Source organism: Triturus cristatus, chromosome 6 (assembly GCF_964204655.1).
Source record: "Triturus cristatus chromosome 6, aTriCri1.1, whole genome shotgun sequence".
Lineage (NCBI taxonomy): Eukaryota > Metazoa > Chordata > Amphibia > Caudata > Salamandridae > Triturus > Triturus cristatus.
Window position 1 is genome coordinate 731,959,356 of NC_140589.1, and position 27,133 is coordinate 731,986,488.

At 50.6% G+C, this 27,133-nt stretch overlaps 1 protein-coding gene across 1 annotated transcript in view; it reads left to right on the forward strand.

The window, feature by feature from the left end:
* The window catches only part of LIN28B (lin-28 RNA binding posttranscriptional regulator B), a 438,223-nt gene that overhangs the window by 200,860 nt on the left and 210,230 nt on the right, over positions 1-27,133 (forward strand). Inside the window, exon 3 of the mRNA XM_085611259.1 lies at positions 8,588-8,772. Coding sequence (XP_085467385.1) covers positions 8,588-8,772 — 185 coding nt within the window. The remainder of the gene's footprint in view (positions 1-8,587; positions 8,773-27,133) is intronic.

Genomic DNA, 27,133 nt, shown 5'->3' on the forward strand with positions numbered 1-27,133 from the left:
GGCAGTGCTAAGAGGCATTCTGCTGGACACTACTGTCAGGATGGGCGAGTTGGGCGCATGATATTAGTGGATGGAGTGTGGAGCTGGCAGTTCAATCGGCGATCACTCTCGGGCGCTAGCCACACCCCCACCTTATGGTGTACTCTTAAGACCAGCTACCCTGCTTGTCTCTAATCGGTGTGTTGTTGTGAGTTACTTCTCTGCTACTGAACCCCAAGTCTGCGCCAGTACATGTGTATGGGCAACTACGAAATTGTAGCAACAGAAAGAATGCGTTGCACTGCTCTTCAAGCATGTTATTAAAATATTTAAAGACGCATGAAAAAATATGAATGTAAAGTGCAGCGCACTATTCCTCGTTACGTTATTACATACTTGGATCTAGTAACGGATGTCAGGATAAGTGCACACTCTTGTCAGTAACGCCAAGACAACAATGATTCTCACATACGCCAAACTACGTTTCAAGAACCTTTCAACTAAGAGCGGCTTAAGGGTGTAGCATTCTGCCTGTCCACTTTTAACTCCACGCTATTTAAATGCATTTACAGTACAGGACAATCGGGTGATGAAAAGGCACGTTTAGCTTGACTCTATGGGGCCTGCATAACCAAGGTTCTTTGTATGAGAGCTCAACTACATAAAGTATAAAAGTGTACAGTGATAGTTATTCTGTTGCTTTATTTGTTTGCCTTTTAGCCTATGACATGCTAGACTGAACAAAGCAATGGCACTATCAAACAATGGTATACAAAAAGTGATGAATGGAATGCTTGAATTAATGTCAGCCACTGATAATTACTAAGGGGTGCATCCCAGTTTAACGTTATCTTGCACACCCTGCCACCTCATTTTGGTTCCAGCTATATGCAAATGAGTCTTGACCCTGCTCCAGTTGGAACAATCAAGTGCTAACTGCCCAGACCGCTTTCACCCTTGTTATGGGCTCATCAGCGGGGTATAGCTTGGTTCCAGTGACCGTGTATACAGGACCCACTTCTGAGCATACCCGTCACACTTAGGGGGGGGGGGGGTCATAGTAAAGTATACAAAAACTATCAAACTGTAGTCCTAAATGAAACCTAAAAATAACGTGGGTGTTTGGGAAAAATTGCTTAACATGAGTATTATGGAAAACACATCTTCATATTAAGAAACACTACTTTATTTTGGTTACTTCAGTGTATTTCTTTTCACAATAAAGACTGTAGATACCGCATTTTATTTTTAAAACGTATTTTATTGGTCAATTGCATAAACATCGCAGGGCTCTGCATATCAAAGACAATTGTCACATCAGACCATACAGTGACACAGAAGCAACTGACTTTTATAGGTGGCAACCAAATAAATAATGAAAATACGCAAACCCATACGTCCAAACCCCCCCCCAACTCCCCCTCCCTCACCCCCCCCCCCCTCAAGTCACACCAAATCCGCATAGCCCTAGCCACTGCCATTATGCCCAACAATTGAGTCATAGTATAACACGAGCCCCCCCCCGAACACCCCCCACCCATCCCCCACCTTGCATCCCCACCTCTCCATGTACATCCCCATTAATGTGCTGCTACAGTCACTGGTGGTTCCTGCCACAAACCCCGGCAATCCGCCCATTTTTTCCATATTCTATAATGTTTACGCGGACAAACTCTAGCTACAAATACAGGTTGTTCCAGCCCCATGCAAAAATCTAACCCATTCTTCCAAGCGGCCACCGATGGGGCCCGCGGCGCTTTCCACGCCCTGGCGATATCATGCTTTGCCAGCGTGAAGCCTAGTTGTATGAGGTGCCTTTTATAAATGTTACCTCGTATTCCTTCCATAACATGAAGCAGAGCCAGCCGCGGCGTCCGTGGGAGCTCCCATCCCAAAACCTCTTAGAGACAGGAAAACACCCCTCTCCAAAATCGGTCTGGGGAGATGCACTGCCAGACTGTGTGTATGAATGTACCTTCCTCCCGACCGCATCTAAGACACTCCGGGGAGGCAACCAATCCCGCCCTATAGAGTCGAGCCCGGGTAAAATAGACTCTGTGTAAGTTTATAAATTGGATGAGGCGAAGGCGCATCGCTATAGCCGCCCCTCGTAGAGCTGCCAGGGCCTCCCTCCAGTCTTCCTCCTCCAGTGTGCCCACATCTTTCTCCCAGTCCCCGCGCAACTTCTGGAGTGGGGTAGAGCAGTGTGTGACCAGGGATTGGTAGATCTTGGAACTTTTTTTGGTCTCTAGGTCCCCCATAAAGACCTTTGCTACCAACGGACTGAACTCAGTGAGAGATTCCAAGCCCTCCAAGCTAGGAGACAGCCCATGACGAAGCTGGAGGTATCTATAGAATTGTGATTGAGGCATACAGAATTTCCTCTGTAGGTCCTGGAAAGATTTGAGTGTCGTGCCTTTAACCACATCCCCCAGAGTCGAGATACCTATATCGTCCCATCCCCGGAACCCCTGTAAAGCTGCTAGCTCAGGCAGGCGCCCATTATTCCAGAGGGGGGTCTCCCTAGTCAGGGTATTCCACCAACCCATGCGGCGCAGCGCCTGTTTCCATATTGCAAATACCACCCGTGTGGCCGACGGCATTCTGCTCCGCAGCTGCGCTGAGTACAAGATGGTATGGAGCGTGTTGGACCCCATGAGTCGCTGCTCTAAGGCATAAGCTGGGTCTCCCCTATCCCCATACCACCAGTCATTGAGGACAAGTAGGTGTGAAGCCTGGTAGTATGAAAGGATATCTGAGGACGCAAGTCCTCCACAGTAGGTGGATAAAAAGCATGTTTGCAGAGCCACACGGACGCTGACCCCCTCCCACAGAAACTGTCCAAGCACAGAGTTCACCAGTCTAAACCATCTAGCTGGGATCGGGTATGGGTTGATTCGTAGTTGGTAGAGCAGCCGCGGAAGCCCTACCATCTTAAAAATTGCTGATCTGCCATACAATGTCAAGGGCATACGCACCCAAGACTTGAGATCTGTACGAACTGGCTCCCACACCGGGGCCAGGTTCCGCTCCCAGGCAATAGCTGGCACGTCTGGAAGGAATACCCCCAGATACTTCAGACCCCCAGCTGCTAGCTGGATCGTATTTGCCCAATCACCCACTCTCGATCGGTCTCCCAGAACCCACAGTGTAGATTTGCGGGGTTCATGTAGAGTCCCGAAGTCTCGCCAAAGATCTGCATAATCCGCAAGCGGCGCGGCCCCGTCCTGTCTGGGTCTGTGAGAAAAAACATAACCTCGTCCGCGTAAAGCGCAATCCTGTCGGACAGTCCCGGGGCCCACTCGAATCCCCGAATCTGCGCATCGATACGCACCCATGCTGCCAACGGCTCCATGGCCAGGGCGAATAAGTATGGAGATAGAGGGCATCCCTGCCGGGTGCCCCTTTGGATCGAGAATGTGGAAGAAATCGCACCAGACACCCGTACCGCAGCCGTAAGATCTGTATAGAGGAGCATGAGATAGGAGAGAAAGCGCGGGCCAAGGTTAAGTCTGCGCAATAGTGCAAAGAGATATACCCAACTAAGTGAATCAAATGCCCTGTCCATGTCAGCTAAGAGTAGTGACGCTAGTTCCCCCATCTGTCGAGCCGCCGCCACTGCAATATTTGCTCGTCGTATATTGTGACTAGTCGCCATCTGGGGCATGAAGCCCACCAGGTCGGGATGTATGCGGCAAAAGGCGATTGGCCAGCGCCTTGGCCAGTATTTTGGCCTCCACATTAAGGAGGGAGATGGGGCGATATGAGGCTTGTTGTTCCAGGGGCCGGCCGGGCTTGAGGAACACCACCACCTCTGCATGTCGCCAGTCTGGGGGAAGCAAACCCTGCTCCCGGGCCTCCTCAACCACCGTCCGATAGTGAGGGGCCAACTGCATATTGTATCGCTTGAAGAACTCGCTCGGGAACCCGATCGGTCCAGGAGCCTTCCCAGAATTGAGTTCACCCAGGGCCGTGCTCAGCTCCTCCTAAGTCAGGGGCATCTCCAATTGGTCACGCACCTCGTCCGACACTGCTTTGGGCAGTAGGTCAGCTAGGAATTTATCCACAGTGCAGGCTGGCAAACACTCCGGGGGGCCATACAGATCAGCATAATATGCAGCGAAGCCCTCTGCTATAACCGCTGGGTCAACAATCGGCATTCCCACCACGTCCCGAAGACCTGGAAGGGCCTGAGAGTGAAAGGTGCCCTGACACAGCCGATGGAGCATCTTGCCAGACTTGTCCCCCCCCCCCCCGCCCCTTCATTGATAGAACCTGCTACGTGTCGCCAACCAAACTTGGCGGGGGTCCTCCATCATAAGGGCGGCGCAGGACTGTTGGGCCAGAAAAAGTTGTCTCACATGTCGGTCATCTCCCCCCTCCCGCACCCTGCGGTCGAGCGCCTCTATTTCGGCCTCCGCCCGAATCAATTTCTATTTACGCTTCCTACGAGCCGCCCAACACCAGGATATATCTACGCCACGCAGGGGAGGCTTCAGGGCCTCCCAGAGCGTCGCAGCGCCAGGTACTGACCCCTCATTTAAGGTTAGGTATTGGTCGACAGCCTCTCTCATGTGTATCATAATCTTCATTTTGTAGGTGCCACACCGAGAGGCGCCATCTGAAGGGTTGCCGCCCCCTACCCTGATAAAGCTCGAGAGACACTGGGGAGTGATCTGAAAGGCCTCGAGGCAGAATCTCAGCCACCGCTACCCTACTAATCATCACTCTGGGAATAAAGAGGTAATCGAGCCTGGAGAAGGATTTATTAACCGCCGAAAGGTACGTAAACTCTCGTCTATCCCCATGGACACGCCTCTACACATCCACACATCCACCCAGTCTAGACCTGTCACTAGCGAGTATAATTTCGTGGGATGACCACTCTCCGAGCCACCTTCAGCCCCACTCCTGTCCCTAGCTAGTTCCATAACATCGTTCCATTCCCCCCCCCACCACGGAGAGTACATCCGGCATATCCGCCCATATGGCATATAGCCGCTCCACAAGAGTCCACTGCAGGGGGGGGGGCATATACACATCCTAGCACCAGGGGATCTTCCCCAATCTTACCCCAGATGAACAGGTACCGTCCCTGTGTGTCGGTCCACTGCTGCTCGTGTACATAGGGGACCCTACGATGAACTAGGATCGCCGCCACCCCCCTGGAGCCCCTCACAAACCCTGCATGCAAAACTTGCTAAAATCCATATCTCTGCAAGCAGAGCGCCTCTGTCCCCATAAGATGTCTCCTGCAGCATGAGGATGTTGGCCCTTGCCCTCTTCGCCTGATGCAGTATGGCCCCACGTTTGACTTTGTCTAAGGCCCTGCGCACATTCCAGCTGATAATGCAAAGGACACCGGGGGTCACCTGTTCTCTAGTTAGACCGCCAGTCAAAGGGAAGTGTCATTCAGTATCGTGGGCAGACCGTGACGGCGCGCGTAAATAAAATGGCGGACCCCATGCAGAAGTGTGACTCGGAACTTCAACCAGCTCCCCCCCCAACAAACCCCATACCTCAAAAACATTGAAGCATCTGTTGCGGCGGGGCTAGCCCCTGATCCCCAATGGGAGAGCAGGAACCACCCCAACCAATGGATCCCAAACTTACAGCCCATAGTCCTTGGGCATGGCCCTAACCAGTCCCAGACTGGCAGAGTTCCAGCCCCAGAGTACATGTTGAGCCAGATGGAGCTCCGCAGCACTATGTCCACCTCGGACATCAGGGTTTCGACACCTGGCACCCAGGAGTGGGTCCCCTCCGAGAGGCGACCCCGCACGACCAGGAGCGCCTACGGGATCGCCACCGTCTATTGTCCTTCCTCTGCTGTCTTGGGGAACCCCTCCGGGCCACCTCAGTGGAAGAAGGGTCTGATTCCCTCCCAGGTGGCGTATGCGCTCGCACTTGTACTGTTTCATCTGTCCATCGGAAAACCTCCTCCGGGGTGTCGAAGAAATGGGTGCGGGATCGGTATACCACCCGCAAGCGAGCGGGAAACAGGAGGGCGTACTGTAGCTTGAGTTCTCGTAGGAGGGCCTTCGCGGCCATAAACAGTTGTTGCACGAACCGCGTGTCGTCAGGGAAAATTAGTATGCACACATTATCATAGAGCAGTGGTTCGTTAGCCCGGTCCTGTTTCAGTATGGCGTCTCAGTCATGATAGTTCAAAAGTTTTGCTATGACTGGTCGCTGGCGAGCCCCTGGCGGTGGTTTCTGCACAAGAGCTCTGTGGGCCCGCTCCACGACAAAGCTCCGTGACATAACCTCTGGGTGAAGCCAGCTTTCTAGCCACCGCGTGAGGAAGCGTTCCATGTTGCCCTCTTCGCAGCATTCCGGAAAGCCCACAAATCTGAGGTTACTGCGTCTGGCGCGCCCTTCTGCATCCTCAACGCGGAGTGCCAGACCCTTCTGCACCGTCTCCATATTTGCCATCTTCTGCTTTAGAATTGCGACCTTGTCTTCCACTCCCGAGACGCGGGTCTCAGTTTCAGTGATCCGTGACACTGCATTGTGCAGGTCCTGCCGCAGTAGCGTGACGTCTGACCCCACAGCTCCGATTTTAGCATCCAGCATGTCCCTAGATTGGGTGATGGCTGCCATAAGGGCCGCGTTATCTGGAACAGGCTCCTACTGGACCCCAGACGCGCTTGCTGCCACCCCCGGACCGGTGTATTTGTCAATGGGTCCATGCCTGGTGGACCTGCTACCACTCTTGTCCCTCGTCATGTCCGCCTCTAGGGTCCCGATCAGACCCAGGAAAAGCCGAGCCGGACACACACACACCAGGATCGTTGTTCAGGCAAATCCACCCAGGGCACCCGGAGTCACGGGTAATTGTCGGGATTAGCAGCCGCTGCACCTGGGCCAGAGAATCAGCCCCGGGGCCCCAAATGTCACCAGGGTCTCCTCAGGGCCCGCACGCGGTCCGATGTAACCGTCGAGAGCAGGGCACGCGCTAGATGAGAGAGAGGGGGGGGAAAGACCGGGCCCCAGGCACGTCTCGGTCCACTCGCCTCCCACGAAATGCTTCACCTCCAGGTCTTACAGGGTCCAGGTAGCCACCAACGCTGGTGATCTTCCAGCGGGACAGCAGAGCCCCTAGTCACTCCCCCTCCCCCCCGCGGCCCGACTGCCCCACCCATCCCCCGCTGCCACCTTACCCCACTGATCGTCTGCTACAGCCTTGCGTATAGGGGAGCCAGTCCCAGCAGGTCCCCTCTAACGACCACCATGCGCCGTTACTCTGTGCGCCTCCACCCTTCTCGCTGGCGCGGCCCGACCTGGCCGCCGTGCCCCACTTCCCAAGTCTATTCAAGTCCCTGTATAGCACTGTAATGGGGCAGCCTGACTCAAAGGCTGCCACTGCCGATCAACTGCGCTTCCAGGGCCTCCTAAGCACTCCACCACCCACACATGCAGGGGGCCAATGTCGTGCCGGCCGCTACTACCAGCACTCAGTAGCAGTGAGGAGGAGGAGGGCTCAGAACTGATCCGCGCTGTCTGGCAGCCCACCCAGCGGCTCGATCGTGCTGCCGATCCCGGGCTGTGGTCCCCAACGGGGGGGGGGGGGGGGGAGAGAATAGAATTCCCACTCCCGTTACCGCTGATGCCGTTGCACGGGGCTCCCCCGCAACAGCGCGCTCTGCCAGATTGAAGACTAGGTCATAGCCGCCACTCCGGCTGCGCTACGCCCCTTCTCACTCATGCAGCCTGATCCGGCCGCCGTCTGCTCACCGGTCTTCCCTCCACCAGCGTCTCCACAAGGCAGCCAGGTCACCGCCAGTCCTCTTTCTGGCACTGATGTCCCCCGCAGTCCTCCGGCTCCCCTAGCAGCCAACTCCGCACGTGGGCGAGATCAAGCGGGACACTTGACAATCACGCAACACCCCGGCTCCGTCTTAGTAGGGAGGCCGCGCCGCCTTCCGTGTGTGATCTCTCCGGCAAAAACCTGCAGACACGCCGCCAGCTCACATCAGGCGGTAGCTATGGTGGACCCACGCCGCAGAGACTCCTCCAGAGTCGATTAGATGTCGGGGGGGAACAGGATGTATGCAGGATTAATAGTGGGCTGGTCGTAGCTCGCTTAACTCACGTCCGCCATACTGGCCTATCAAGCCACGCCCCTAGATACCGCATTTTACTTGTTTGTGCTGCAGCAGCGATGGATTTTGCCCCGAACCTTTGTAGTGGGGTGAATGTTGGACATTGTTTCAGCATTCCGTCCATCAATTGTTCTTTTTGCATTTGTCAACCCGAGTGGGACGGGTATGCCCAGATGTGGTCCCTTGCGCTCCATGCCACTGTAGTCCAGCAAGACTGGCTGATGAGGTGTGAAAACCCTGAAACCAGTCCTATGATGCTTGTTTCCGGTCCAGGGAGGACTTGGCCTAGCTTTTCGGGCTGGACTGGATCAGGGTCAAGACTGATTTGCATGTGGCTGGGTCCAAACTGGAATGGCATGATGTGCAAAAAACCGATGGATTTAGTCTCATATCTCTCTACTGGGGTGGATGTTTGGCATTGTTCTGTCCAGCAATTGTACTTTTTGCATTTTACTTATTTGTGTCTGAAAGTAATGGTCATTATAATCTATTTTTTTTCTCAGAGCAAGCTTTACATGGATGGGTTTAGAAGCCTAAAAGAAGGCGAACCGGTTGAATTTACCTTCAAGAAATCTTCCAAAGGCCTTGAATCAATACGGGTAACGGGCCCCGGTGGCAACCCTTGTTCAGGAAGCGAGCGACGGCCCAAAGGGAAGATCGTACAGAAACGAAAGCCAAAGGGAGACAGGTAAAGCTCTCTCCTTTTCCATTTACACAGTGGTGTCATTAGATGTTGCATGTACGTTGCCGAGCATATTTCTTTTGTTAGGAGAGCTTAAATGTCAACTTAACCTGTCCTGTTTTGCAAGTGGTTGGAATGCTTTATTTTTAACGGTTCCATAATAACTTTATTTAGCGTTTTGATAATGTAACTTTGCTTCCATGTTGTAAAATTTCTTACAGAATGCAGTTAGAAAAGCAGTTAGTATTGAAAACAGCTGGAGCGCATTGTGCTCATCCTCTTAAACATACATGTGCTTTTAAAATAATCCGTGTTTACCACAAAACGCTGTCACCTATGTATGAGACCTCTAGTGTGCCAGTTCCCTATAAAATGGTTTTGGATATCGTATTGCCTTGGATCACCGAGGCAGCAAAACTACACTTCTCTGTGTGCGTTAATATCGTAGTTTTGTAGGAATTAGGAATCATATAATATCTTTCTTATTTCTGGCCTTGTAAACATTTTTATTCTTAACTTGATAAACAAATGCATGTGAGAAAGCATCATATATTGAACCTGTCACCCCTTTTTGGCATTGGGACATGGAATAGCATATAATATACTGAACTCGGACATTTAAAAGCGTTTTTTATTAAGGCACCATTCCAATTTGAAAATGCCACATCGCTTAAAGAGTTTATATTAAACTACAATTTAAATATGCTTACTAATACCGAAATGTCTTTTAGGACTTCACCTATGACATTTTTTAGGATAAAAGGAGTATTTTGTTATTACATCTTTGTGTACCACCTGCAAAGGCAGTAAGCTTGTCTTTTTTATCAAAGAGTCCTTAAACACTACCAAAACCTTTTCAAGCTGCGACCCTGCTTTGGAATTCCTTACTATTAAGTTTCGTGATCCAGTAGGGTCTCTGATCCTGCATTTTAAATTACTACCTCATAACTCTTCATTTGGTGGCTTTTAAATCCCTGGCCTCTACCCTGACCGATTGGGCAGGTGTGGATTCGAATCTCCTTGTTTTAAGAGATTTTAATCTCCTTTTTGACTCCCATAGCTCACACTAGTTTCCATCTGCCTTGACCTTTTCTTCCTATTTATTCTCAGAACGGGTCCTCAATTTGGAACCCACATACATGGGCATTCTCTCAATATTGTTTGCTTATACTGGCTTAACTCTTCCAGTGCCTTGGACTAGTAATTTCAGAGTACCCTTCCGCTGTACTTTTCTGAAATGTTCTATAAAATAAGGGTCCAACCTTGTCCGTTGGCATATATTGGTAGAAGGTCGTCAGCCCACTATGCGAGCTAAAAAATCCCAATCTCCCCCATTTACAGCTATTTGTCAATCCACTTCTCCTTTTGTTTTGATTGATAAGTATTGTGATCTTCAGCACTTGACAGTTGATAATATTGCTCCTTTTGAAGGTGTTCCATTTGAAAAAAGTCTTCTGACAATTTGTACACGACAGAGTTTACATCCATTATGCTGAAACTCAGAGCTTTGAAACGCAGTGGAAATAAGAATTAATATCACTCTGTGAAAAAACAGAATGGTCGGCGCTGAACCAAATATGGAAGAGAACTATAAAAAAAATTTAAAGTTGTTTTTTATTGTAACAGATTTCTTAATGCCCCACACCTCCCCAAAGCAATTTTGTTCACTAATAAGACTCCTGAAAGACTCACCTTTCCAGTCCCCCTATTGCAAGGTCCAACGAGAAATGCAATCAGATTGCTGACATTGACCAGAAAATTTCTTCCATCCAGTCGTTCGTTACTTCCCTGTCCACCCCTTCCAATTGATGCATCATGATATTGAGCATCTTTAAAATCATTATTTATCCAAATGAGAGAAACCGGGAGCTTTTTAAGCAAGTCTTGCACACATACTCCCAACCGAGGACTAGCTATAACTGAAGGTTTTGCAGCGTGAATCTTTCTGGATTCACTATGCTGTGCATTATTCCGCGATCTGGTGGTTGGGTCCGGATTCGTAGTCTTTCCTTTGTGGGTTTTTTTTTGTAGCCCAGGTGGGCGTCGACGTCCCACCATTTGGTGCACCTCTCGTGACGTCGTCGTGCTTCCTGCGGAAGTCCCACCTTTGGGGCGCCATCTTCAGATTCTTTTTTCCGCCGTTGGGTCTGGATCGTCATCGAGAAGCTCCAGGATTTCAATCGAAGGAAGAAGGAGAAAACGCGAGTTTCGTCGAGGAAGGAACTACTGAACATCACAGAGAGGAATAACTTACATCCGGGACGCGAAGAAGGAAGAGTTTTCACGAATTTTCTTCGACGCCCTTGGAAAATGCGCACTCAGGGCAGAATTTGAAGGGTGTCTTGTCCATTGCGCTCAGAGCCTCTAACTGCCACCACAAGTTCGCGCAGAAGGACCAGCATCCGGTCTGCAAACTTTGCCTACCGATCGACCACCTGAGCAAGGACTGCAACGCCTGTTCAGCTTTCGCGCCGAAGATGCTCCGGGTGAGAGAACGCCAGAGAAGAGCCAACTTCAGCATGGAAGGCAAGGGTAAGGCCCCGTCGCTTTACGATCTGGGCCTCTCCACCGACGATGAGGACAACATCGCCGAGGAACCTGATAGCTTCACGGTCGTAGAGACTGACAAGAAAACGCATGACGAGGTAAGAGAATCGTCGAGTTCAAAACCCCCGAAAGGGCCTCGAAAACCTGAGAGTGACTCTCGAAAATCTGAGTCAAAGGCCTCAAAAGGAGCACCGGCGCTGAAAATTTCGACGACCAAGGGTGGATCCATGGACAAAAGGCCGAGCGGATCCTGCGAAAAGGACTCCCTGGTGCCGAACGACGCCGAAAGGCAGAGTTCGTCGAGGATAGCCCACGAAACGGGGCGTTCGACGCAGAAAGACAAGCCAGCGTCGACGCAAGCTCCGTCGAAAAGACCTGCGGTAGACGTCGAGAGCATCTCCGAGATCGAGAAAAAGAAGAGAAGGCTCGAGGCGGAGATGGAGAGCATCCTTCAGAGGAAGAAGGAGTTAGACGCCAAAATGAGACAATTCAGAATTCCAACGACTCCGTCGACAGACGTCGTCGAAATCGAGGAACAGGAGGAATTCGACGCCGAAGGGCTGCCGAAAGATCCTGAGGAGGAGGAAGAAGGCCCCTACTATGAAGACGAGGAAGACGACCAGCAGTCGTTCTACGTCTCGGCGCCATCAACCACTCACGAGCTGGAATGGCAAGACATCGACGCCGAAGAGCCCGTGGACACGTATCCTTCGAGGCCTTCGCTGCCCGACGACATCGGAGTGTACAATATGGTCGTCAGGAGTGCTGCAGCAGCCTTTGGGGTAAAACTGGACGAGGAGAAACCGAAAGCTGATTTCCTTCTAGAGACTCTGCTCCCCATTCAGACGAGGAGCCAGTTCCTTCCCATGCTCCAAAGTGTAATGAAGCAAGGGAAGGAGGCCTTTAAGGAACCAGCAACATGCCGGTCCATCACGCCCAGGACGGAGAAGAAGAACAAGCACTCCTCCCTGGACCCGCCTTACATCAAAGTAGCGGTCACTGCCGACTCCATCATCGCTTCCACGGCCAGGAGAAGGGCCAACATGCCAGCGACCTCGGGGCCACCCCCCGATAAGGAAAGCAGGAGGATGGACCTCACTGGGAGGAAGGTCGAAAGGAACGCCGCAATGCACTGGCGCATGGCGAACTCCAATGCGCTTCTCAATCGACACCAGTACCAGCACTGGGACGAGATGGGGGAACTAGTCAAACACCTCCCTGAAGAGTACCGCCAAAGAGCCTCCCACCTTGTGGAAGAAGGTAAAAATACAGCCAACTCATGCATTAAGACTGCATTGGACGGGGCGGAAACTTCAAGCAGACTGATGGCCATTGGGATCACCGAACGAAGACAGGCCTGGCTGAGAATCTCTGGATTCAAACAGGAGGTGCAGAGCAACATACTAAACACTCCTTTCAACGGGGAAACGCTATTCGGAGCAACAGTGGACGAAAAGCTCACCCAGCTGAAGAAAGAGAACGAGACGGCGAGGTCCATGGGGGCCCTACAGTTCAGGGGGATGAGAAGAGGCACTCCAACTAGGAGACCCTACGGTAGAGGGGTAACAAGCAGGGAGCGTCGCACCAGATGTTCCTGCAAGGACAGCAGGGTGACAGTCACAGCCAGCAAGGTCAGCAAAAACAAAACTGGCAGTACCAGCCTCGGGGCCAGTCCTTTCGCGGGAGGGGAAACGGACGTGGCCAAAGGAGACAAGGGGGTGACCAACCCTCATCTAAGTGACTCGGCACGCATGGGGACGCTCACCCCCAACATACCCCCAGGGGTGAGGCGCAATGCAAAAACAACGGGGGGGGACGAGACCCGATCGCCTACGAGCATCCAACACCGGTAGGCGGAAGACTGGGCCTCTACCTACAGAAATGGCAACGTATAACCACAGACAAGTGGATACTAAACGTCATGCAACACGGTTACTGCGTGGACTTGGAGGGAACGCCTCCAAACAGAAAACCAAAAAGAAGGCAACGCTCAGGTCAAGAGCTTGCTCAACTCAGAGAGGAAACACTGAAGCTGCTCGAAAAGAGAGCCATCGAGCCAGTGCCTTACAAGGAAAGGAACAAAGGGGTCTACTCGAACTACTTTGTGGTACCGAAAGTAGACGGAAATCTCAGACCCATCCTGGACCTGCGATACCTAAACAAATTCATCAGAACACAAGTTCAAAATGACATCACTACAGGAGGTGCTGCCCCAAATAAGGGACGGAGACTTCATGTCCACCGTGGATCTCAAAGATGCCTACCTGCACATCCCAATAAACAGAAGGCACAAAAGACTTTTAAGATTCAGCATCAACCAGGATCATTACCAATTCACGACCCTGGCCTTCGGTCTGAAATCAGCACCAAGGGTATTCACGAAATGCCTGTCGGCAGTCGCAGCATACCTACGAAGGAAGGGGATTCATGTGTACCCTTACCTAGACGACTGGCTGATCAAAGCAAACACCCACGAGAAGTGCGAGAAACACGCAGCACAGGTGACAGACACTGACGAACCTGGGGTTCTCGATACACTGGGGGAAGTCATCAATGAAGCCAGAACAGGTGAAGATTTTCCTGGGAGCAAAAATCAACACCATAAACAGTACGGTCGTGCCCAGCGTCAGGAGAGCAGCAGCCCTACTGAAGGAGACGAGCCTCTACCAGAAGGGGCGAGTTCTGACAGTGAGAACAGTGAGCAAGATCATGGGGATGATGGCGTCATGTATCCACCTGGTCCCAAATGTACGACTTCACATGAGACCATTCCAAGAATGGCTACAACAGCAATGGTCACAAGCAAGCGGAAGTTGGGAAGATCTAGTGGTTGTTACGCACGCAGTGCAGGAAGAGAGAACTTGGTGGAACAGGGACAACATACCTACAGGGAAAAGCCTGGCACCACCAAACCCAACTGTGACCATCACCACGGACGCATCTCAAAGGGGATGGGGAGCACACATGGACAAACTCAGAGTGAGGGGTCTGTGGGCTCCGGCAGATGCGGTCAGACATATCAATTACCTGGAATTGAAGACTGTCCTGCTAGCCCTGAAGGCATTCCAGAAGCACCTGTACAACCAGAGAGTGTTGATTCAAACGGACAACACCACAACCATGTTTTATATCAACAAACAGGGTGGGACACAGTCGTTCCCCCTTTCCACTCTGGCACAGGAGATTTGGAGATGGGCCATACCTCTCAAGATAGACCTGCTGGCAATTCACCTACCAGGGAAGGACAATGTGGAGGCAGACTGGCTAAGCAGGCAGACCTCGGCCTCACACGAGTGGGAGCTCATTGGGCACGAAACGCAGAAGCTTTTCCAGAAATGGGGAACTCCCACAATAGACCTGTTTGCAACACGCCAGAATGCAAAATGCCAAAGCTTCGCGTCCAGGCAACCAGATCAGCAATCCCAAGGGAATGCCCTATGGATAAGCTGGTCAAGGACATTTGCCTATGCTTTTCCGCCGATACCACTGTTACACAGGGTGCTCGACAAGTGCAGAACCAGCAACATGACACTGATCCTGGTGGCACCACAGTGGGCAAGGCAGACTTGGTTCTCCCAAATTCTAGAAATGGCTCTAGGCAATCCACACAGATTCACGAGAAGAAAGGACCTGCTCTCCATGCAGAACGGAGGGGTTCTACATCCAGAACCAGAGAGCCTCAGCCTGGTGGCATGGCTCCTGAAGACTTAGTTTGCGGACCTTAGATTGCCTCCAAGCACTATGGGAGTGCTGCGGGAGGCAAGGAGACCAACTACACGCAAATGCTATAGTGCGAAATGGAAAAGATTTACAATATGATGTAGGAAAAATGGGCTGCAAAATAAAGACAAAGGACTCAACAGTGCTGAGATACCTCACGCACCTTCTCAAAAGTTACCTATGCTCGACCTCCCTAAGGGTACACCTAGCGGCGATAGTAGCCTACACAAGAGGGGAGAAAGGTGGAAGTTTCTTTACGTCGCAGGTAGTAAAGAGATTCATGGAAGGAGCGAAAAGAATCGCACCACCTAAGAGGTTGCCGCCGCCGGCATGGAACCTCAACGTGGTCCTAACGGAGCTTATGAAGGCACCGTTTGAACCCATACACAAGGCCTCAATGCAAATGTTGACTATGAAAACGGCATTTCTGGTAGCCATAACCTCGCTACGCAGGGTGAGCGAACTGCAAGCACTAACGCTACAAGAGCCCTACATACAGATACACAAGGATAGGGTTGTCCTGAGAACGGACCCGCACTTCATGCCTAAAGTCGTGTCGGCGTTCCATATGAACCAGAGTATTCAGATACCGAGTTTCTTTCGAAATCCAACTACGAACGCAGAAAAGGCTCTACACACTCTAGACGCTAGAAGAGCGGTGATGCACTACATTGAGAGGACCAAGGAGCACAGAAAAACTAAGCAGCTCTTTGTGTCCTTTGCAACGAGTTTCATGGGTAGACCAGTGACAAAGGGCACCATTGCTAGATGGATTGCACTGACTATACAGTTTTGCCACAAACAGGCAGGACAGGAGCTAACGGAGGGGCCTCAAGCTCACTCCACAAGGAAGAAGGGGGCAACCATTGCCTTTCTGGCAAACACGCCCATTCAGGACATATGCCTGGCGGCAACATGGGCTTCAGTGCAAACGTTCACCAAGCACTACTGCGTGGACATACAGATGAACAAGAAAGCACAAGTAGGACAGAAGGTGCTTCAACACATATTCAACGACCAACGCTCCTCTACCACCCAGCCGCCACAAAGATAACAAACCGCTACAAAGTCTATGCACACATAGTGAATCCAGAAAGATTCATGCTGCAAAACGAATAGTTTCTTACCTGTCGGTGTAGTTTTGCAGCTTGAAGATCTTTCTGGATTCACTAGCGAACCCACCCACCTCCGCCAGGAAGATGAGGCTGGAGGAAGAGGGGGAAAAACAAAGAAGAAAAGAAGGAATGAAATACTACAGAAAAGTGGACATATAATTTAATCATTCGCCTAGGGTTAAAAAAAAAAAAAGAAAACGAGAGGAAAAAAGAACCCGAAGATGGCGCCCCAAAGGTGGGACTTCCGCAGGAAGCACGACGACGTCACGAGAGGTGCACCAAATGGTGGGACGTCGACGCCCACCTGGGCTACAAAAAAAAAAAAAAAACACAAAGGAAAGACTACGAATACGGACCCAACCACCAGATCGCGGAATAATGCACAGCATAGTGAATCCAGAAAGATCTTCAAGCTGCAAAACTACACCGACAGGTAAGAAACTATTCGGTATGCAGTTCCTAAGTGTAAGTGAGAGTGTTCAGGTCTGTGAAAAAGTGCCCTCACACGCCCGAAGGATGTCAAGCTTCATCATATGGGCTTGCTCCTCGTCGGGCCGGCGCTGCAATGCCCGACGGGCACCCGCGATGTGGCTCTTTGGTGCAGGTCTTTTTGTTGAAGCCGTTTGGTGCATGCGTGTGGAATAAGTAGTATAGTGAGAGTAGTGTGGTATTAAAAAAAGTTTAGGGAGACCCTATTGCCTACATTTTATTCCAAGGGTTCACTAACCTTACTAAAAACAAAGACGCCCTAGCCGGGTACAATGATCCTAAAGGGCGTGTGTGGTGTGTAAGGTCGCCATGTTTCTTGCCTAAGGTAGCCTCTAACGGATCTAGTGGCAATTCATCAGGACCAGTGGTTAAAAAGAGATTATCATGAGTCTTACACCACTGCAATGCTGGTGCTCAGAGTACAAGGAATTCAATAGTTACCAGATTTGCGATTGAATACAATGTCTGATTTACCTCGTATTGAAGACCCCAAATAATGCAGGTCAGTGCTGACGGGAGCGTTTAAACAGAGCGAGTCGTTACTCGTGACAAGAGGCGTTGTGGCAACTAGCAGTCTTCCTACCCTGGCTCTGATTCCCGGTAAATTGGACCTGGGTTAGCTATAAATCCAGACCAGTCAGTTTCAGGATTCCTATGGATGGAGCAGATGGAGTAATTTATTCAATCACCGCTCCTAAAACATTAAGACAGCAACAATATTGCAGGGCGTGCTGGATTTTTAATAAATCACTTAGAACTGCCATCTTCCCGGATGCTTGGAAGCATGCTTCTGTGATCCCTCTCCTGAAAAAAGCCGGTTCCGACATTCTTAATCCAGAGAACTATAGACCTATTTCCCAGCTTTCTTATCTCTGCAAAGTTTTGGAGAAATTGGTAAATGTACAATTGACGAGGTATTTGGAAACCAACCTCCTCCTGGATCCCTCCCAGACTGGCTTTAGAGCCAACAACAGCACCGAAGCAACGCTGCTGGCAGTGGCGGACAATATCAGATCCTCCACCGATCAAGGGGGAGCAGTGGCACTGATTCTGCTTGACCTGTCAGCGGCGTTTGATACGGTATCCCACGATTGCCTGTTGAACATACTCCGGAGCAAAAGAGTTCAATCCACTGCATTGAGCTGGCTGCATTCTTTTCTGAGCAATCGCACTCAAGCAGTACACATGGGTCAGTTCCATTCCAGCCCTAAATCCATCAGCTGCGGGGTCCCCCAGGGTGCCTCACTAAGCCCTACCCTTTTCAATGTCTATATGTCATCTCTTGCCAACATTGGAAGGAAATGGGGCATTGGCATCTGTTCTTATGCGGATGACACGCAGCTGATGGTGGCTTTGGATGAGAAGCCTGACATCACTAAAACTAAATTACATGACTGCCTCTCAGAAATGGCCCAGTGGATGCATTCACACTATTTAAAGTTGAATGCAGGAAAATTGGAGATTCTTTTATTTGGTGGCGCCAAACGGGTATGGGATGCCTCATGGTGGCCACCCTCCTTAGGCTCGGCCCCCATTCCAAAACAACATGCCAGGAATCTGGGGATCATCATGGACGACGCCTTGTCCATGAAGGACCATGTACGATCCATATGTGGCAAGGGTTTCGCCATCTTAAAACTTCTCGCTAGGCTATTTCCCTGGATACCTCTGAACTGCAGATGCTCGGTCACACAGGCTCTAGTGGTTAGTCGTTTAGACTACGGCAATGCGCTGTTTGAGGGAATGAATGAATATCTGTTCTCTCGCCTACAGGTACTGCAGAATTTGGCGGCCAAACTTATTTGCAACAAAGGCAAGCTAGACTCGGCATCGGAATGTTTGAAGAAACTTCATTGGCTTCCGATGCGTCAGTGGGCTGCCTTCAAATTGCTTAGCCATGCTCATAAGGCTCTGCATAAGACAGGTCCCACTATCCTTCAAGGGAAGATTGAATTTTATGTCCCTACCAGACACTTACGATCACTTCAATCAGCACTGGCCAGGACAAAACGTATTTTTAAAGTTAGAACGGGGGTCGTTCCTTTTCTTACTTGGCAGCAAAGAGGTGGAATGAGCTTCCCTTAGATTTAAGACACACTACAAACTATCTTTTGTTCCGAAAAAAGTTGAAAACCCATCTCTTTCCCAATCTCTAATCTCCAGCTTCAGTTTCCAGTTGTCTCTGCTCGGTATAAGCGCCATGATATCCCCTGGGATGAGTGTTGCGCTCTACAAAAACTGTAAATAAATAAATTTATAGCTTAACCCAGGCCAAGAGGAAGTTGGCAAATCATTGCCGGTGGTGAGTGAGACTCACGGTCTCCCGCTGGACCATTGGCTACTTTGAAGGCTAATTCAATCCATGTCTTTTAAACCTGCTGGATCATCTTCGATCCCACTGAGGATCCTACGAGATTGGTCCTGGCATAGTATTTCACTATGAACGCAGTGTGAGCCCTCCCTTCTCGCCTTTCTGAAAAAAGAGCCTATGTGCCTACTATCTTGAAAGATTACAGCCTGATTGATCTAGCTGGATCTAATTGGTGTCTCTTTTTTCTGATAAAGACCCCAGGCTAAGAAACAACTAACCTACATCTTACCATGTGGTCCTTTATATTCTTTCAAGCACAGACAACAGAAATTAATTCTGTGTCAGGAAGTTGCTATGCTTTCTCTATTGATTTTCCTTCATATGGCTGAAAAGGTTTCATCGGTCTATGATGTATAAATATTGCCCATTGCCTTTCCTCTTCTACAACCCTCACAAGCGCACATTTCTTCCTGAGCACTCTTCTTTTTTCTGGAGCACTGATTTTAGAAATGTAGACAATCGTGCTATCCTCTATAATCATGTGATGATTAGAGAATACATTTTATTTAATTGATTTGCTATGGTGCTGTTCTGATTTCTTTTTGTGTTAAAATTATTTTACACTGTGACCATCCTTTTGTTGTACTGCACTTTACTAGTGGTACCTTGGGTCACCTCATTGTTCTATAACCCTGTAAATAAGTAGTAGGTATGGGCTACTTCCTCTGAAACCTATTGAAACTTAGACTCCTGGTGCCCCGCCCCATGTTTGCGATGCCGACAAGACAAAATTAAGTACAGTTAAACTGAATACACTTCAATCACAAGACTACTGGGTATTAGCGGGTTACCAGTTCAAACGCGAGACCTACTACATAACAGTAGATAGTATATAACTGAAACCAAATGTATGTACCAGCTCCTATGTTTATCTTGATCGGTAATAATGTAATGCTTTACTTAAAAACTACTATAAACCAAATAAAAGAGGTGTTTTTTTTTTTCAAAAAGTCTGGTAACTCCAACTTGGGCAAGACCACTATGGTTCACCATGCCGGTTCAGAGAAGACCTGGTTTGTCAGTTCAGGCAGGAGTGTTCCTATTGGAGCTGGAGTAAAACTGATTTGCATTTGACTGGGTCTAATCTGAGGTAGCCCGGTGGGCAAAACGACAATGGACTGGGATGTAGCCCTGAGCAATGCAGCTGAGATTAATCCAAGCATTCCATCCATCACTTTTTATATTCTTTGCTTTGTCTAGAGATGACACCAGCTTGAGACCCAGTGCTGAATGGTCTCTAACCCACAGTAGGGAAAATCTAGCCTGAATCAGAGTTTGTTGTTTCTAGTGAAATAGTTAAATTGAGTTCCAGTTCTCCCAGGGCTTTCAGAGAAAAAATGGGATCCACCTGGGCTAAAAGAATGTCATCTGCATGCATACATATTAATGTACATACCTGGCAACTCTCACTTCTGATGTGTCAGGTTTTGTCTTGCTTTCTGAGCAACAAACTCCATATCTAGGTTGAAAAGTAATGGAGACGGGGGACATCCTCTTTTCATGCCCCTTTGAATACAGACCTTCCTTCAGGGACACCCCATTGGTTCTGACCCTGGCAAAACAATCCCTCTAGCCATTTAGTACCAAGGATCTCCATTCGGGGCAGAAGCCAAAGAACTTCAATGTTTCTTTGAGGAATGGCCAATGAACTTTGTCAGACTCCTTTTCTGTGTCAGTAGATGCTAGGACTGCTATTTTCTTTGTCCATTGTCAGTCACATGAAGAATGATCTTTGTGTTATCATCATAGTTCCTTCCTTAGATAAGCCCGGCTTGGTCTAAGTTAATTAGCCTTCACTTGTAGGGGTTTACGCTGCTCACCAGGTCTTCACATTTAGCAGTGATATGAGCCTAGAAAACGGGCACAGTGTTGGGTCTTTCCCTGGTTAAGAGATGCCAGTGATGGATGTCTCACATGGATTCCATGAAATTCCCCACATCAGCAAAAACCAGTGCATGTGCCATGCTTCAAAAGGTAGGAGTCAACCTAAATGGCCCAGGTGCTTTAGTATTTTGCAACATGGTGATTGCCAAGATTACTACTTCCGCTGTGATTGGTTTCTCTAGTGCATGGGTATCTTCCGAGGGGCCAAAACGTTTGGTCTGTGGTGTGACCGAAGGTCATACTAATGCCAGCATGATGGTAGAGGTGGAGGGGGTGGTGGTGCAAAGCATGTACATCTAGTGCTAGAATTGAATTGCACAATGTGGACCGAGAAAACCTGGGATCAATCCTGAATTGCCCACTTGACTAAATTTTGTGATCCTAGGCAATTGTTTTGTTTCACGTTTCCTTCTTCTTTTTCATTATCGCGTATAAGAGGACCTCAAAATGCATGACTTCAGGATGTGCACTGTACAATACCTTCTACTGTGTTGGATTTAATATACTAAATTATTGTTCAAGTATAATAGCGACCTGGAGCACCCAAAGGATGCTCCTAACGACTGACTTGCCTTTTAGTTCACTACTGGCACTGTTGTCAATGTGGGGGGAAAGCATGAATGTTCTGGCATTGATGTTTGAAACCCATCACTTTAAAAAACAAAATTGCTTCTCGATGCACTGACAGAATCTGATTTACTAAGCTGAAACACACTTTTTGACTTTTGGGAGAGACTATCATAATTTTACATGTTTGCTGCAAGAATGCTTTGCAAATGAAGGTGTTTCTAAAGCTAAGCGGTGCAAGACACCCTTCTTTAACTGCAACTAACCTTTAAATTAAGCCTGGGCAAAGCACTACGCTACGCTCGCGTAGTTTGCGCTACTTCGCACTACGCAAATTGCACATAGCACAGTGCAAACACGCGTAGCGGTCAATTTTTGCTTGCTCGCGGTCCTCAACGTCAAGTTGGCGACTGCGAGCAAGCAAAATGACATCCCGGCGAGACTTTTTCCTGGTTCGCGATCAGCAACATCAAGTTGCCGATCGTGAGCGTGGAAAATAAACCTCCCGGCGAGATTCTCAACGCGGGGAGGTCAGGTTTCTCATTGCGAGTGGTCGCGTATGCTCGCGACTGCTCGCGATGAGAAACTACCAGTCCGCGTTGAGAAAGCTGCAGCTCGAGTAAAAATCTACTCGAGCGGCAGAAAACTACAGCTCGCACTGTGCAAGATGCCGTTTTCAATGATTGCACAGTGTCGGATGCTTGTCCGCACTGTGCAATTATTGAAAACGGCATCTTGCACAGTGTGAACAGGGTACTACGCAGTTCGTGAAGTGCTATGCGTAGCTTGCGTAGTGCAAAGCGCACTTTGCGTAGCTACACGTAGCGCTACTTCGTGAACTACGCCCAGGGTTACTTTAAATAAACTCTTAACTGTTTAACATCTTTTTAGGTCTCGCCTGAGACAGCGCATGCGATGCTCAGCGAGACATTTAGTAGGTGGGTTTTCAAAGTGCTACCCCATGCTTTGGCTGGCTTAGCGCTTGCGTGCACGCGCGCAGCCGCCATCTGTCTTTCACGGGTCATTAAGTGCATTGCGATTACTTTCACTTTCGCAGCCCAGAGGCGCCATCTGGCTTTCCTCTCGCTCTCCCTGTGGCTTTGCCCTGTTCGATTGCCTCGTTTATATGTGTATCCTTCTATTTCTTTCCTGACTGCCATTCCGACCCGAGCCCTGTTCGGCCTCAGTGACATTTACACCGCTATATTTCCATACGTTCATTTCTTTCCTGACCGCCATTCCGACCCTAGCCCCGTTCGGCCTCAGTGACATTTACACCGCTATATTTCCATACGTTCATTTCTTTCCTGACCGCCATTCAGACCCGAATCCCGTTCGGCCTCAGTGACGTTTACACCGCTATATTTCCATACGTTTATTGCCTCTGATTTCTCAGTTTTCTCCAACTTCCTATTTCGCATTAAATACTTCCCACCTTACATCCCCATGATGCCGCTAGATGTAAAAGAAGTAAGGAATCTGAGGTTTTCTATTAACTGTCTCGTCAGTTACCACTTCCACATCACGTGAGCTCCCATCTTGACAAAGCTTCAATAATGCGTCTGACCATCAGCTACCCGTGCATGAGAAAAATGCTAGATGCTGGTAAGTGTAAGTACCTTTTGTATTCTTTTCTCTTGTTTTATGAGTGGGTGGTGTTCCTGCCTGATGTTTTTAGCCTTTAATGTGAGATACATTTTTAAATTGTCTTTCATGTAGTATAAGTAGGACTTTTATTCATGGAAGCACGCGATTTAGTGGATGAAATACTCCTTGGCAGATGCTCTGTCAAATTGCAGCTAGTCTTAAAAGCCCAACATGGCCCTCGCATTAATATTTATTCAAATTTTTCACACAGTAAATTTTTATAGAAGAGGTATATTTCCAAAAGAAACCGATAATTATATTCAGAGTCTTTTTTTTTTTTTTTTTTTTTTGAAACCGTTTATTACATGTTAAAAAAGTTACAAGTATGGGCCTACAACCATCCGGCCGGCCGCTAGAGTGGCAGAAGCACATGACATACCTACAGTAAGAGACTCTTGGCGGTGCAGATCGGTAAATCAGGAGATATCAATAGCGCAGGCCACACAACTCCAAGCCCACAATACGGTTTCCTTTTTTCAAAACAGAACAACACAAAAAACCACACCCGCAAGGCAACCCGCCATCCAAAGTGACGGCACGTGCTCCTTAAGTGGGGGATCCCAACCAGCAGCCAAACTCTGAAGAGGGGAATGGGAATAGATCAGGGACAGGGGAACCACACGGCCGTGGCTGGGGGAGGGGGTCGGCTAGGGGGACGGAGCTGGTGAGGCGGCCGGTAGCAGTGGCGGCTCACAAATACCCCCGCGATAGGCGTTCCAGGGGCCCCAGATTTTCACCCACGCCCCAGGCTTACCCCTCGCCACATACACTACCTTTTCACGAAACATACACCAATCCATATGTTCTTTCCAGGCCAACACCGCTGGGGGCCACTGGGATCCCCACAATTGAGCAATGTCGCGCTTAGCTATCATGTATCCCAGAGTCACCCACCGCGTCTGCGGGACCGAATAGTCATTTGGTTCCCACACATTCAGCAAGCATCTCCTCGCTTCAGGCAACAGCGCAACACGCGTCACCACACGCAGGACCTCATGCACACCACGCCAGAATCGCTCCACCTGTGGGCATTCCCACAGAATATGCATGAAAGTTGCCAAGGCACCACAGCCACGCTTACACAATCCGTCACCAACAAAGCCCATACGTAGAAGCCTTGGCCCCGTCACGTAAACCCGGTGGAGGATCTTAAGCTGGACGAAGCGAAGGCGAGCCGGGATGGCCACCTCCTTCGGAGAGGCCACCGCGGAAATCCAGTCCTCGTCGTCCAGTTCCAGCCCGTCGGCAACCCAGGCCTCGCGGAGACTAGTCAGCAGGCACGATCTGTCGTTGATCAGTTTTTTTATATATAAGGGAGATCGTGCTGTCTGGGACATGGCCATCCAGCACTCTGTCCTCCAGGGGGGAAGACTCCGGAATGGACGCGACATCAGGGAAGACGGAGCCCAGCGCGTGGCGGACTTGTAAGTACCGAAAGTACTCACTGCCTTGCAGCTGAAATTCCGTCCGCAGCGTCTCAAAAGTTTTGAATCCACCCCTTGTCCAGAGATCTCCCACTGTGCTGATTCCGATCGTGTCCCACTTCTCGAAGCCCTTCGATGTCCACAGGGAGCCCAACCTCTCAGACGCATATAGCGGTGTCGCCCGGGTCAAACGGTCCTTCCACCCCATCGCTGCATTAGCCGCGTGCCAGACACGCACCATGACACGCGTCGGTCCCGTCAGACGGGAGTCGGGCGCGCCAGAGTAGAGCGCTCGATTGTAGTCGCCACCGGGCAGGAGCATCTTGTCCATTTCAAATGCCGGGTTCAGGGCGGGCCCGTAAAGGCCATGATTAATCGCAGCGAGCTGGGAGGCCCAGTAATACCGTTTAATGTCCGGGAGGGCAACCCCCCCGTCGTACCACGGGAGCGTCAATTTAGCCAGAGCAATACGCGGCCTCCCGTCCCAGAACAGGCGCCGCTGCAGGCTCTCCACCTCACGGAAGTAGCGCGCCGGAACCAAGTCCATAGTGTTCTGAAGCGCATACAGAAAGCGCGGCAAGGACATCATCTTAAACAAGGCCGCTCGGCCAAGCGGCGATAGCGGAAGACGCCGCCAGCGCGCAACGTCCTCCCGCAAGCGCTGGAGGGGGGGTAGCAAGTTCCGCTCGTAGCGGGCCTCCGGGTCTAGAGTAATATATATACCCAGGTACCGGAACCCCTGGGAGGCAATCTGGATCGGGCAGTCCCGTGGTAGGGCCGGAGCCTCCCCGGAGAGCACATACACGCAGGATTTCGCCCAGTTGATGACAAGGCCTGAGTTACGACCGAAGGAGCGCAAAACATCAACCAGGACAATCAGCGAGTTACGCGGGGAGGCGAGATACAAAAGGATATCATCGGCGTAGAGGGACACGCGGTCCTCTTGCTCGGGGGTCCAGCGGAGACCACGGATAGAGGGGTGCCACCGCAGCCACTCCGCCAAGGGCTCCAAGGCCAATGCAAACAGGAGCGGTGACAAGGGGCAACCCTGACGCGTGCCCCGCCCCAGCGCGAAGGGGGCCGAAACTCGCCCATTCACCACCACCTGCGCCAATGGGCCCGAATACAACAATTTGACCCAGCTAATGAATCCCGGTCCAAATCCAAATTTCGCCAGCATCGCCCAGATGTATGGCCATTCAAGCGTGTCAAACGCCATGGTGGCGTCTAAGGACGCCAAGATGGCCGGCTCCCGCACAAACGGGACACGCGCGAGCACCCCATGCAAGCGTCGCAGATTAAGAGCCGTTTTGCGATGGGGTATAAAGCCAGATTGGTCTTGGTGGACCAAATCGCCCACCACTCCAACCAGCCGGTTGGCCAGTACCTTGGCGAGGATTTTGGGCTCCGCGTTCAAGAGCGAGATAGGCCTATAGGATGTAACCCGCTCACGGGGTCTCCCCTCCTTGTGGATCACCACGATTGTGGCCAGACGCTGGTCCGGCGGGAGGGAACCCTGCGAGTGGGCCGCCAGGAACATGGCGCGCAGGTGGGGCGCCAGTACATCCGGTCGCAGCTTGTAAAGCTCGATGGGGATACCATTGGGGCCCATGGCCTTGCCGGATGCGACCGAGCGAATAGCCAGGGCAATTTCGTCCGAGGTGGGAGGAGCGTCCAGCAAATCCCTGTCCTCCACCGTAAGAAAGGGCAGCGCGATGTCCCGAAGCAGGGCATGGGAATCTTCCTCCGAGCAGGGAGAAACCGGGGAGTACACCTCGCAGAAGTAATCCGCGAAGCAGGAGACAATGGCTTCCGGCTCGGTGACAGGCGCACCATCCATCCCCTCAATCAAAGGAACCACACGACTCGCTCTCTCCCTCTTGTCCAACCACGCAATCAATTTACCAGCCTTATCACCCACATCATACAGTCGCCCCTGTTGCTCTCTACTGAGGCCCCTGGCCGCCTCCGTGACGAGGGCCCTATAGGCCGCCTGCTTGAGGTGCAGAACATGCAACTTGGCGTCTGTTACCCCGCTCCCCAGGTCACCCTCCAGCTCCGCAATTTCGGCCTCCACCCGGGTTACCTCCTCCCGCTCGCGCCTCCGGGCATGGGAGATAAAGGAGAGGGCCTCCCCTCTGAGAACTACCTTAAAAGCCTCCCACAGGGAGATGGCCGAAGGGACAGACCCCACATTCTCATCAAAGTATCTCTGTAAGGATTTGATCAAGTCGGCACGAATAGTGGGGTCACGCAAGTACCAAGCATTGATTGGAGCCACCCTGCCCTCCCCCCTAGGGAAGACATCGAAATGTAACAGTACTGGGGAGTGATCTGAAATGCCCCGCGCCAGATGGCACACCTCTCCCACCCTCCCAGCATAGGCCGCCGGGACAAGGATGTAATCAAGCCGCGAGAGGCTACCATGGGCACCCGAGTGGAAGGTGTATTGCCGCTGTGCGGGATGCTTTAGTCGCCAGCAATCCACCAGGCCCAGAGTATCTAAAAGGCCGGACAGCCAGGCCTGTGCCCGGGGGAGGTCCCTAGGGGGATGGCGATCCATAGACCCAGAAACTACCGCATTAAAGTCCCCCCCAACCACC